At 38.8% G+C, this 14,426-nt stretch overlaps 1 protein-coding gene and 1 non-coding gene across 2 annotated transcripts; one reads left to right on the top strand and one right to left on the bottom strand.

The window, feature by feature from the left end:
* Nucleotides 1-12,316: 12,316 nt before the first annotated feature.
* Nucleotides 12,317-13,201, bottom strand: LOC120072182 (uncharacterized). Its single transcript, XM_090311138.1, has 2 exons — nt 12,697-13,201; nt 12,317-12,597 (listed from the first exon to the last, which is right to left on the bottom strand). The coding sequence occupies exons 1-2, from the start codon at nt 13,199-13,201 to the stop codon at nt 12,317-12,319; spliced, it is 786 nt and encodes a 261-aa protein (XP_090167264.1).
* A 613-nt stretch (nt 13,202-13,814) lies between these two features.
* LOC120072364 (small nucleolar RNA R71) lies at nt 13,815-13,920 on the top strand. The gene has a single exon (XR_005480429.1). It is a non-coding gene; the product is annotated as a small nucleolar RNA R71 (small nucleolar RNA).
* The last annotated feature ends 506 nt before the right edge of the window (nt 13,921-14,426 follow it).

Genomic DNA, 14,426 nt, shown 5'->3' with positions numbered 1-14,426 from the left:
GAGTTTAATGGGTTTCAAGAACATACCTTGGCCGAACTAACAAAATCTCCATTTCCAGCAGCAAAATCCTTTGAATTCTTGTGTAGATCACCACAAGATCTTCCCTACTATCCTCTTGGTGCTCTAGATTGAGTTGTTGGACTCAAAATAAGCTGGAATCAAAGGGAATATGAAGAAAGTTCACTGAACAAATCCTTTGAAGAACACCTTCTTCATCCGAATTTTTCAGCAAAAATTCAATCGGTTCCTCATGCCTTTCTTCACTCCAATCTCTTCAATATATTGTAGACTATCATGCAAAGAGATGTGCTGCATGGGATGCAGCTCATGCTTGGAGTAAACCAAAGGAGAAAGTGGGTTCCTTGTAAGCTAGTTGAAGATGAACTTTGAAAAACCCATTTTTCAAGTTTTGTGTAATTTTTCAATTTCCAAAAATTCATTTTGATTTTAGAATCATATTTTATTTTTAAAATTAAAATTTATTAATTTTACAATTAATTTCATAAATTAATATTCTAATAAAATTAATAAATAATTATTTAAATAATTTAAATAATTCTAATTAATTTAATATCCAATATTAAATTAATTTTTACACAAACTCATCTTCATATATTTAAATATATTTTTTCCAATTCCGTTGATTCTAATTTGAATGTTTCAATCTAGAGTTAATCCATTTTCGAGTTAGTAGGGGAACCTCATGAACCTACAGATCATGGGCTCCAACAATCCGAGATTAATCGGCTAAACTCATTAGACTGATCTAACCTCTATTTGTTAACTAATGGGTCATTCCACTAAAGCCCATAGTTGAACTCCCCTCAATGTAGATATATTATATCCATTCGCTATAACCATGATTAGTAAGTTAACCCTTCACAGGTTGTTCGTAATAACGGCTGGGTCAAGTCTCTGTTTTACCCCCGAAATTACCTCTTGTTCCTTAAGTTCCCACTGATCCTCTAATGAACAACTGTTTTGTGATCCAATCACAAAATCGAGTCCCTTTCATACCAAATGAGAGGGCGGGATTCTTTATTCAAGCCCCAGAATCAGCACTTAAGGGAACAACCTCTCGACTATCCCTAAAGCAGGTACGAGTGAATTCTCTCTTGCACCCTATGTCCCCAGCTATCTATCCAGTCTTACCTCTGAAATGGCAGTCATATTGAGTTGGCGCTGTTGAGCCAACCCTAACTATGCAAATCTAAGGGCAATCTCAGATAAACAAGAGTTCATAGTTAGCTCAGAATTAAGGTTAAGTTACCTAGGTCATCGCTTTGAAATAATCAGTCTTAAACAGTAAATAAGATTATAAATTAAGAGTGACTTATTTCGTGATCCGATCTTGTGCAAAAGAAGGACACCCCCACTTCTCATGTCCAACATGAACGAATTAGGATCACTTTGTTTGTAGCACTTTACAACTCCTTGTAACAACTATAGAGCAGGCCGTATCCAATAGTGTTACCAGAATAAGGTACCCAATCTTATCCATGTACTATAGATCATTTTGATTATTTACTCGAACCTGATCCACCTTTATGTCTCCACATAAAGTTCAAGTACTCATCCAATAGTCAATGGACTTTTAGGTTGATTGGATTTCTATTCAAGCGATAGATCTATTCAATAACACCTTTATTGAATTTTCAGAATAAGTTCCATTGTTTAAATATCACGAGTTTTAGGACATAAAACCCAACAAACTCCCACTTGGACTAAAACTCCAATGGTAACTTATACATTCGATATATAAGACTGGGTTTCTGAGTTTTATAGAGAAATACAATAAACTAGGGAATCCCATACACATCTTTTACCATTCGGTATCTCTATACCCAATATTTCTCCCACTTGCCATAGGTTATCTAGTATTCCTAGTCCTACTAGGTAATTCTCAAACACTTTAGCCAAGAGAATTATTGTAAACATTTTTAGGTATACAATAGGCTTTTGATAAAACTATAAGGGGATTGCATCTTAATCTCAATAATGACCAGGAAGCACACTTTCCTCTCACTACATTGAGGTACTCTCAATTCTTTGAGCAAGATGCATCTGACCTGTCTCAACAACTCTTTGTTAACAGCCAGACCTAGAAATCTTTAAACTTTGTATACTTTGATCTAGTCATTTAGATATCTGAATATCTACAAATGGCATTTAACAATTTGATTCTCAACAGAGGTTGCTAGAACAAACATAATTTTTTAAAATGAACATTTCATTTAACACAAAAATATATATAATTTGTTCAATGCAAGTTTTAACAAATAAAAACAAGTAGAAACTTCTCCCACTGAATGAGGCGAGTAAATGGTCCCAGGGTCAAGTTAGCCTAGTTACCTTTTCCCTGCTCTCTTCTTGACAAGATATTGAGGGCAGTGTCTCCTCCAGTGCCCTTCGTTGCAATGGAAACATTTCCCTTTGCAGCGCTATCCTTGCCTTTCAATCCAGCAGGCTTCTTCTTCCCTTTCCCTTTGCCTTTCTTCACAAGAATACTCTTACTCTTTGAAGAGGAAGCAACTTTAGGCTTGGAGGAAATTCATCACTTCTCGGTAGTAGTAACATTTACTTCTAGCACCAGACCCTTTGTTCTCAATATTGTCTGGTAAGCCTGTAGCTCACTTAGTAGAGTAGTCAAATTTTATTCATAAATGCATTTAGAATTGCAGAAAACTCTTCAGAAGAGATTCTAGAATAAAACCAACTTAACTTCTCTCGTTCATGCCAACACCGTTTACTTCTGCCATATTAAAGTAGACCAGCATGTTTAGGACATGTTCATAAACATTGGTCCCCACTTTGATGCGACTGTTGTAAACGTACTTAATGACATCCCTCACAGAGATTCCATAATCTCTTTCACAGTACATATATCTTCATGCTTCTTTTGTCAACACATCAAATAAGCTGGCAAGGATATAAGCACAGGCTATATCATTAGCCTTGACCCATCTGTCATATACATCCCGAACATTTTAGTTTGTGTTAGAGCTAGGAATGGGAGGACAATCCTCAGTTAAGACAAACAGCAAATTGTCTATCACTAGTATCGTGTTCAAATTTGATTTCCAATTCACATAATTATCCCCAATAAATTTATCTGACGCCAACACTTGTATTAATGAACTTGTCATTCTGAAATTTAATATCCAATCAAGTTTTAGCAATTTTAATAATTTATCCAAGATTATTCTTTTGCAACGATACTACATCAAGACATTCTTGACTAAATACTACCTCCAGAATAACTCATATTCCGATAGTCATTTGGGTACCGCTTTTGGTCAGACATTATTAACATTTAATAATTCTATAAGTGTAGATCCGCCATTTTTGGATCTTATAGAATGGTATGAGTATCGCTTTGAAATGGAAAACAATACCCAAGACGAAACTATAAAACCTTATTCATTTTACTGAAGCATGGGTTATTCCGAATCTTATGTTACAACCCTCTGTGGGGATAGCCGTCGTTAAACGACTAGTAAAGGGCCGCTTAAAACTAAGCAGCAGGCGCAACATAAGAATCTCACAATTTAGACTAATGGAGAAGACCGTAGGATATGTTGACACATTTCCTTCACTCACTTACTATGAACTACTTCCTCCATTCACCTTGGTATTGACGCATATATCCACTTTCCTAAGAGAGGTCACTCCCACGATGACACGAAGCGTCATATGAATCTCACGGTGTGAACTATATGGAGACGTGGCAATTGAAATCATACACTGGATTTCTGTTCAAACAACTTCCCCTTATTCACCCGAATCTAAATTTAAACTAAAAATACTCTTCGAAGGGAGGTCACTCCCAGGGTGACGCGAAGTATCACTTAAATCTAGACTGTGAACTCTTAGGGACGCGAGAGCTAAGAATAACATACCGCGTATGTTATTAATCTCCCCCTGAAGTTTTCTAATAACTCTATCATATAAAAGTTATTCACTACCACTAAAGTGTTCTAATGTTTGGGTAACCTTGTACTAAGGTTCTTTTCCAGCTAAATAAAAATAACCCTAAGTTTCTGTGGTTTATCCATGTATAACTCTTATAAATGGACTTAAACTTACGATGTTTAGGTGATAAACCCTTTTATTACCTCACCGCTCATGAATACTCATAAAACTGGTTACCAACACTCAATTATTCAACCATAATCCCCAGGTAAGAAGTGTTCCATAGACTGTCAACTTAAATACCCCCAACCTTCGACAGGATTATATATCGATTGAGTTTTTAACCCTAGTTTTACAAGTTTAACGACCTATTTTAACTAATTAAAACAAATGGTTGACCTACGTGAGCATGCATTTGTTCTTTGTTATGGATTTTAAATGTCTAACCCAATTTTATAACAGTTTATAAAACTTTAGACATGCTAAACATCCATAACATATAGGCATTCAATATCTAATATAACACTTATATTAAATACAAGAAACCCTAACATGCATACTATATATTATAACAAATTATAACATACTTTCAATGCATGTTGCATGCTTCCTATGGTGGGATTTTAAATCTAAATGACATACTATATGCACATACAAGGTTTATTTAATTATAACATACATCCAATGCATAAATAATTAAACACATATTGATATGGTTTTAATTTTGGCCAAAACAAGCAAACAAAAGCCTAACTATTACAAAAACAGCTTCAACACCACTCGAACTGCTCCAAAACAACTTGAACCGAACCAACCTCAAACCATTTGAAGCTGAACCGGACCAGACCTCAAGAGAATCGGCTGAACCGGCTTCTCTTTCTCTCGCCCAAAATCTTGCCAAGTCTGATCGTTTAGCAACGACGACCATCGTCATGCCTTTGGCTTGAACGTTTAGCAACCAACGCCTATCATTTAAAAAAACTACACGATCGTATAGTGTTTGCCTTCTATTGTATAGTGTCATCGTCTAGCGCTGGAGGATGCTACACGATCGCTTAGTGTCAAACACTATCGCATAGCTCCATCGTTTAGCACCGCGTCTTGATCATTTAGCGCACGCCCGAGGTAAGCGATCGCCTAGTACTATCGCATAGCAATCGACGCATCGCTCAGCTACCGCTCATAGGTAAACAATCGTGTAAGCGATCGCTCAGTGCCATCACATAGCTCTTCACCGCATCGCTTAGCTCCCGAACAAAGGTAAACGATCATGTAAGCGGTCGCTCAGCGCCATCGCATAGCTCTTTGTCGCATCACTTAGCTCTAGATCAAAGGTAAATGATCGTGTAAGCGATCACTCAGCGCCATCGCATATCTCTTTGCCTCATCGCTTAGTTCCCACCCGAAGCTACACGATCGTGTAGTGCCATCGTATAGCAATACAACGCATCACTTAGCTCCCAAGGTAGATGATTTCTAGAGCACAACACCATATATATTCTGAATATGGTTCCCTAAAAAAAGTGTTTTAGAAACACCATATGAGCTGTAGAGAGAACGTAAAGGTAATTTACGTCACCTTAGAATCTGGAGATGCTCGACACACATGTTGGTGTAAAATCCTAAGAAATTGGAACGACGTTTAAAAGTATGCCTATTTATAGGATACCCTAAAGAAAAAAAAAGAGGTCTATTTTATGATCCTCAAGAAGATAAAGTATTTGTATCGATAAATGCTACATTCTTAGAGGAAGACCACATAAGAAATTGATAGCTTGTAGAAATATAAGCTATTGCAGCCTTTTACTTAGAATTATTAGGGTTGACGAGCAGAGCATGCGTTGATATTGCTAAAAATTCATATGGAATAATGAACTTGCGTTAATCAGTAAAAATCTCCGCTAACCCTATATCATGATTTATCTTGCATCAAAATGTCTATTTTGTAGTTATCACAGGAGTCAATCGCATGTGTTGATCCCAAATCATCGCAAAGTTGATTGCATGCGTTGATCTCAATGAAGAAAAGTTAGTCACATGCACTGTTGCAATTATAGTGATAACCATGATAGGAGTATATTCGCAAAGAATGGGTGGAATACGTTGATCCTTCAGAAGAAACATTTATGAACGCAAGATCATGATGACATTCTTACCTACTGCGTCAGTAATGGCAGTGATTCAGAGTGGGATTATCAAAGTTGTTGGCGTTTAAGCTCTATAAATAGAGCCTTTGAGCCTAGGATCAAGGCATTCGGGACTTCTGCCTTGGGCAGATTCCTATGATCATAGACGAGAGCATGAGCAAGAAAATCTTTGAGATTTCTCCACTTCCACAACTTCCTGAGCAAAGTAAGCAGTGTTCCTAGAGATAGTAATAACTTTATGCTCAACGGAACCATGCATTATAGAGATATAAAGCATGTGGCTGACCACCAAGAGGTGTGCGATGCGCGAGTGTGGCGAGCTGGGATTACCCTTGCGACCAAACCAAACTTACACACTTGGTGAAATCTCCTCCCCAACCCTACTTCTCCATGCATCTTATTATGCGTTAATAGTTGTTACATCTATACCGATTCTCATTGTCAAACTTTTATTGTTTAGTCTGTTTAGTTAGGAGTAGCAGTAGCGCATAGTTAATCAGCTTCTTTCTTTTTATTTTTATTCTCCACCTCAAATACATTACTTTACAATCATCTTTTAGTTCCAAGTCCCCGTTTCGACCACACATCATCTCCAGAAACTTGCGATCTCATTATACTTGGTGAGAAAGGAAGAAAACTCGTGACAGGATTACATGATCATCGTATACACAATTAACACATACTCTTCAAACCATCGCATGACCATCAACGCATATCAATTAGAAATGATCAACCTCGAAGCAAACTGGTATTAAATGAGATGTCCGGAGAATTGATGCATTATTTTATGTGATGAAATAATGATGTAGAATGCGATCGTGGAATATGCATTGTGCAAGCAAGTTTTCTCAGCAAGACCCAAGTATAAATCCTACTGAGTTTCCTGGTAAGCCCAGGGTCGAATACAAGGACTAAGGAAGACAATATGCAATGGTGATTTTATATCACTTTGCGATAACAATTAAATCAATGGTTTTGTTGGTTTGTTGTTTAAGGTATAAAAAGTATGCGACGGATTTGAGAAAAGAGTAATTATGCGACAGATACACTAAGTACGCGGAGGAACAAGTTGAGAAGGTCTTTAGCTAGCGTTTCCTGAGAATGCATTCAAGCTATGCGATCATGCTACATTCATGCGACAACAAATCATTTTCCAATGAAAATGCGATAGCTCCTAATTTTAGGACGCATGCGATGAATGCGATAATGTCTATAGAAATTATTCCTAAGTCTCTACTTCTTGCTTATGCGATGACGACGAATACAAGGACAAGGCGACCGCATACAATCATATCCTATCTCTAGGGTGCATGCGATGCCTTAATAGCAAACAAAGCTTATTCCTAAGCTTCTATCTCTTGATTATGCGGTTCTAATCTACCTTATTAAGCTTTCACCCAGATGTGCCCACCTTGATGCACTGGCTCTATGTGGCCACCTTCTTGAGCGGATTTTTGTGAGCGCAAACGATTGCATAGCCTTGCGGTCGCAATCTCTTAATGCGCTCGGACGTTAATTTCCTTGGATTGCATTTCTATCTTGCGCTACCGCATTTTCTGCACAAAAATACATAAGTTAGCTATTTTCATGCGATGGATGCATGCGATCACAATGTTGTGAATTTAATGCTTTTGGATGCAATATTGTATATTTTTACCATCACAATCCTGCATTGTTTTATAACTTTGTGCTATAAGAACGTACATTTCTGTCCGTTATCACACCTCCAAATTTAAACAATGTTTGTCCTCAAGCATAAGCTAAATATTTTCTTTAGAAAGTCGATCGCCTTCTCTTTCCTAGATTTCTCAAGGATGCCTTATTCAAATCCTATGTACCAAAATCTCCTTAATTTTTATCCAAGCTTCATAAAATATTTCTAAAATTTAGGGACGTAAGTTTAACCTTCAAAAAGACTTTATTAGATTTCAGGGCATCGCATGATTTATTTCATAAAAAAACTTTTCCAACTGGGGTGTTTTCAAATGATTTTTATCCTTGCGTATTTAGACATATATATATATATATATATATATATATATATATATGACCCTACGCTGATCCAAGTGCCTAGCCTTCGTTTTGGCTTACCCTCACATGTGTTATGCGGACATCCAACTACGAGCAAGGCGCTTTTTCTCAGTCTAAACTCATGCCCATTTGACAACGGAGTTGCGATCATTTGATTTATGCGTTGATCATGATTCCTACCTTCGTTTTGGCTTGCCCCCACGTGTGTCATGCGGACATCCAACTACGAGTAGGATCCGATCGTAACGTAATATATATTTTTTCTTGTAATACCGTACCCCCAAATTTAAACAGCAACAATATCCCCATTGCTGAAAGATTGAAAGAAGTCATGCAATGCTCTTAGAAAGTTTCGTAGAAAGTTAGTTTGAAAGAAAACTAGCAGACCACTAACTTCTAGAAATATTTCATGAGTTGACTGTCCTAAAATTAAGTTGACTCTAGTATATACGAAAAAAATAGAGGCATGCGTTTCATCATTAAAATCATAATTGGTAAGGAGAAATAATGCGGTGACTTACTAAATTAATCAATGTTAAATGATTGCGCTGACTAAAGAGGATACGATGATAAAATTTTCAAAGTTAAAATGCGATGCGATAGTACAAAATTTGGAATAAATAAAGTCAAGGAGAGATACAACCCCCAAATTTTTTCTGTCACCCGCATTATTTGTGAATGCATCCTGCTTTGCGGCAAAGTACTCTTTTTTATTGTGGTGACGGAATAAAGTAGTTGCGTCTTTCGTGTAGCACCTCCACAATCGTCCACCTCGATCGTTGCAAAGAAAACATTGAGAGGGTCAAATAAAAAAAAAGTTACCAAAATCATTTACTACGATCGTTCAACATGATTGCGTTCTCCCCCCCTCCCCCCCTTTTTTTAATATCAAGATGCATAAACGTTTATCGAAATAAAAGAAGTGTAGTGAGAGTTCGTTAATCATTGGTAAGAAAAGGATATTTCAAAAGATGTGTGCCCTTGATGATTTTCTGTCGAATGCCAGCGCAGGGGCCACTAGATTTTTCTTCATTCCAAATTTCTCAGGTCTACAGAGGTCTTTTCCCGCTGAAAATCACCTCCGTAATATATCTTGACTCTTTGCCCGTTAACCTTGAACGTGCGGGTCCCTTCTTCATTGATCAGTTCGATCGCGCCATGCAGGAGTACTTATTTGATTATAAAGGGTCTGGACCAGCGTGACTTTAATTTTTCGGGAAAGAGCCATACCCGCGAATTGAAAAGTAAGACCTTTTGTCCGACATGGAGATTCTTCCCGCATAGTTGTTTGTCATGCCAACGTTTTGCTCGTTCTTTGTTTCCCCATTCATCCAGCTTACGTTCTCCATTCATCCAGCTCGACCAATTGGAGTTTCATTGCTTCCCTCATTGCTTTTAAGTCGAAGTTAAGCTTTTTCACTGGCCACAGTGCTTTGTGCTCCAGCTCAAGTGGTAAATGACATGCCTTACCAAACACCAACGCATACGGAGACATGCCTATAGGTGTGTTATAGGTGGTTCTATATGCCCACAGTGCATCGTCCAACTTTGTTGCCCAATCTTTTCGTGAAGGCTTTACCACCTTTTCCAATATCAGCTTGATTTCCCGATTGGACACTTCAGCTTGACCATTTGTCTGTGGATGGTACGCGATGGCCACATTATGGAGGATATTATATTTGAGCAACAAGTTGTTGACTATGTGTTGACAAAGTGGGAGCCTTCATCACTTATTATAGCATGTGGAGTGCCAAAACGAGTGAAAATATTTTTCTTCAGGAACTTGGAGACTACCGCCTCGCTTGTGGTGCATGCTACCACTTCTACCTATTTGGAAACGTAGTCGACGGCTAACAGAATATATTTGTGACCATTCGATGGTGGAAATGGCCCCATGAAGTCAATGCCCCTGACCTTGAACAGTTCCAGTTCTAAAATGATGTTCATGGGCATCGTATGTTTCCATGAAATATAACCCGTGCGTTAGCACCGGTCACTTTTCATCGCGTAGTCTCTTGCATCCTTAAATAATGTTGGCCAATAATATTCTTTTTGTAATACTTTCACTGCTATGCGTTGGCCTCCAAAGTGCCCTCCATATGGCGAATCATGACATTGTGATAATATGCATTGGTGAGTAGCATCTAGTACGCACAACCGCAAAATCTGGTGTGACCCCATCTTATACAGGTTTGGCTCATCCCAATAATATGTCCTGCATTCATGTCTGAGCCGCCTCTTTTGATGGTCGATATAATCTTTGGGAAATTTCTCGCAAACCAGATAATTTACCACGTTTGCGTACCATGGCAATTTTTCAATTTGAAATAGCTGCTCGTCTGGGAACGTTGCACTCACCTCTGACTGTTTGCGGTCAACTTCTGGATTTTCTAATATGGATAAATGGTCTATAACTTGGTTCTCCATCCCCTTGCGATCAATGATTTCCATATCGAATTCCTGAAGGAGGAGAACCCATCTAATCAATCTCTGCTTCGCATCTTTCTTTGTCATCAAACACTTTATCACCGAGTGGTCAGTGTGAATGAGTACTTTAGTTCCCATCAAATAAGCTATGAATTTCTCCAACGCAAATATCACCGCAAGAAATTCTTTTTCTGTGGTGGTGTAATTTGTTAAGTAGGATTCAAGGTTTTACTCGCATATGCGATGGGATTTAGCATTGTTTTCTTCTTCTATGTTAGTACTGCTCCCATCGCATAACCACTTGTATCGCACATTAATTTAAAGGGTTGGGTTCAGTTTAGTGAGATCAACACTAGTGCGGTCGTTAATGCGTTCTTCAAAATCATGAATGCGTTGAGGCATTGGTCATCAAAGTCAAACTTTCTATCCGCCTCCATTAATGCACTCAGTGGTCGTGCAATCTTTGAAAAGTCTTTGACAAAACGTCTATAAAATCCAGCATGTCCCAAGAAGCTCCCGACAGCCTTTACACTCACTGGAGGTGGAAGCTTTTCAATCGCCTCAATTTTTGCCTTGTCCACCTCCAACCCATCCTTGCAGACCTTGTGCCCAAGCATAATTCCTTCCTTCACCATGAAGTGACATTTCTCTCAATTAAGCACGAGGTTCGTCTCTTCACATCTTTTCAATATTTTCTCCAAGTTGTTGAGACAGACTTCGTATGTTTTCCCATATACAGAGAAGTCGTCCATGAAAATTTCTATGGAGTCTTCGAGATATTCAAAAAAGATGGCCATCATACCCCTTTGGAAAGTGCTCGGTGCATTGCAAAGGCCAAACGGCATGTGCCAAAACGCAAATGTTCCATACGAGCAAGTGAATGTGGTTTTTTCTTGATCTTCAGAAGCAATCATGATCTGGTTATAGCTGGCATACTCATCCAAGAAGTAGTAGAAATCATTTTCAGCTAAGCGGTCTAGCATTTGGTCGATAAAAAGCAAAGGGAAATGATTCTTCTTTGTTGCCGCATTTAATTTGTGGTAGTCCATGCAAATCCACCATCCGATGACAGTCTTTTGTGGTATCAGTTCGTTAATTGCCTTAGGGACTACCATTATCCTTCCTTTTTTCGGCACGCATTGCATGAGGTTGACCCACGTGCTGTCAGTTATTGGGTAGATGATGCCTGCGTTTAACCACTTAATTATCTCCTTCTTTACGATCTCCTTCATCGTAGGGTTGAGTCTGCGCTGATTCTCAATCGATCCTTTGTGATTCTCTTCGAGACGAATCCTATGCATGCAGTATGTGGGGTTAATTCCTTTAATGTCTGCGAGTGTCCAGCCAATTGCTTTTACATACTTTCTCAGAATGCTCAGCAGTGCATTTTCTTGGTCTTCATTAAGTGCAGAGGAAATGATTACAGGTAGCTTTTCATTCTTCCCCTGAAACGTATACTTTAGGTGGTTAGGAAGTGTCTTCAAATCTATTGTTGGTGGTTGTTCCAAGGATGGTTTTGTTGTTTTTCTTTCTTCATTCACTGTCGGCTTATCTTATTGGGATGCGATCATCTCATCTTCTTTGGTTGTTTTTTCTGTGATCGCATTTCATGCTACAATGGAAGCGATCGCATCCTCATCTTTATTTTCATCTTAAGGCTTCTCTTCGTCATTCACGCTTTATTCATTATCGGATTCATTGAAGTCTTCTTCATCAGGATATTTCATGGCTAAGATAATGTCAAACCTGAGCTTCTGTCCATTCATGCTCAGTGTGATCTCTCCTTTATGTACATCAATCTAAGCACGACCAGTGGATAAAAATGGTCGCCCTAGAATGATGGGTACATCCATGTCTGCTTCGTAGTTCAGGATGATAAAGTCTGCTGGTAACATAAATTTTTCGATTGGAACTAGAACATCCTTCACCTTCCTCTCTGGATGCACAAGAGATCGATCCGCTAATTGGAGAGTCACCGTCGTGGGCACAACCTGCCTCACATTCAGCTGCTTGAAAATTGACAGGGGCATCAGGTTGATGTTGGCCGCGAGATCACATAACACTTGACTGATGTATAACCCTCCAATAGTGCAAGGTATAGTGAAACTTCTAGGGTCACACATTTTTGGAGAGATTATAGATTTTGAACTTTGCGTCAAAGCCACCGTTGCGAACTTACTAGTGCTTTTCTTCTTTGTCAACATATCCTTTAAAAACTTCGCATATGCAGGCATCTCCTCAATTACTTCAGTGAACGGAATGTCAATATGCAACTGTTTTAACATATCCGTGAAGCGTTGATATTGTACCTCATCATTTTTGTTCTTTTTAAGTCTCTGAGGGAATGGTGGCAGCTGTATTCTCACGGTCCCTTGTTCTTTCAGATCCGAGGTGGACGCAATCTTTGGTTCTTTTGTCTCTTTTTCTTTTGTTTCTCCTCGAGTCATCACAATCTCTAGTTCCAGCACAATTAGAGCAGTCTGGGTTTGCTCTTTCTTCTCCCCTGCCACAGTCTTTCCGCTCCACAACGTCACCACTTGACGTTGCTCTTTTCCCGTACCCCCTGGGTTACATGGGAGTTCTATTGAACTCGGTAGGCCTATTCTTGAGTTCGCCCATAATCTGGCCCTTCTAAATTTCCAGGTTGTGGATAGACGTCGCTTAGTTTTGAAGCACTGTTTCATTCTTTTCAATATATTGCTTCAACAAACTTTCCAAAGAGGAAGATTGTGGCGCCTATGAACGCTGGCTTGATTTTGCGTTTGACCATTGGTTTGCGGGAAAAATCCGGGTGGCCCTTTTTTGTATGCCACTAATTGAAAATTTTGCTGTTGATTTTTTCATGCGAAGTTAGGGTGGTTTTTCTACCCAGGGCTGTACGTGTTAGAAAATGGATTATTCTTCACAAAATAAACTGACTGTGGGTTTCGCGGGCATTCCTCCATTTGATGTCCTTCACCGCAAGTAGCACAACTTGCGGTCATCTGGTTTATTGCGTTCACTTGCCCATTATGCGTTGCTGGGCTATTGATTGTGATTCCCTATATCAAGTTCATCATCGCAATCATTTGACTCTGAAGGGATGCGATGGCTCCGTTATTCGCATCACTGTCCTTGATTCTCAATCTTTGATCGCTTTCTCTCCAATCTTCATCATTTTTAGAAATGCGATCAAGGATATTCTTGGCCTCATCATAAGTTTTATCTAGCAGACCTCCAGTTGCTATCGTATTGGCAGCCGTCTGCGATGCAGGATTTAATCCGTGGTAGAAAATTTTCATCTGTAAGTAGTCTAGTAGGCTGTTATGCGGACAATCTCTTAGTAACCTCTTAAACCTCGCCCAAGCATCACAGAGTGATCGTTATTATCCTGTTCAAAATTGGTGATCAACTTTCTTCTTCTGCCATTCTCCGTCGGAGGGAAGTACTTCTTCATAAACTTCTCAACTACTTGCTCCCATGATATAATCTCCCCTGGTTCGAGAGAATAAGCCCATTTTCGTGCTTGATCAGGCAACAAAAATGGAAACAAAGTTAATCGAACCTCCTCAGTGGAGATGTTTGGGAACACAAAGTTATTTTCATTTGGTGCTGCATTTCCTGGTTGTTCCGCCATGTTATCTTTCTCTTGTTGTTGTTGTTGGCGGCTGTTTCTCAATCTTCGTTGGAACGTTCTTTCAATCTCTGGGTCGTAATTTTCCAGAGATTGAAAGTTACAAAGAAAATCAGAAAATTACTATTAACACAACGTAATGCCGAAGTCCCCAGCAATAGTGCCAAAAAACTTGATGCGTTATTTTATGCGATGAAATAATGGTGTGGAATGCAATGGTGGAATATGCATTGTGCAAGCAAGTTTTCTTAGCAAGACCCAAGTATAAATCCTACTGAGTTACCTGGTAAGCCCAG

The sequence above is a fragment of the Benincasa hispida genome, chromosome 2, assembly GCF_027475165.1.
Source record: "Benincasa hispida cultivar pf3 chromosome 2, pf3_genome.v1.1, whole genome shotgun sequence".
Taxonomy (NCBI): Eukaryota; Viridiplantae; Streptophyta; class Magnoliopsida; order Cucurbitales; family Cucurbitaceae; genus Benincasa; species Benincasa hispida.
This window is presented reverse-complemented; position numbering and strand designations above follow the sequence as displayed.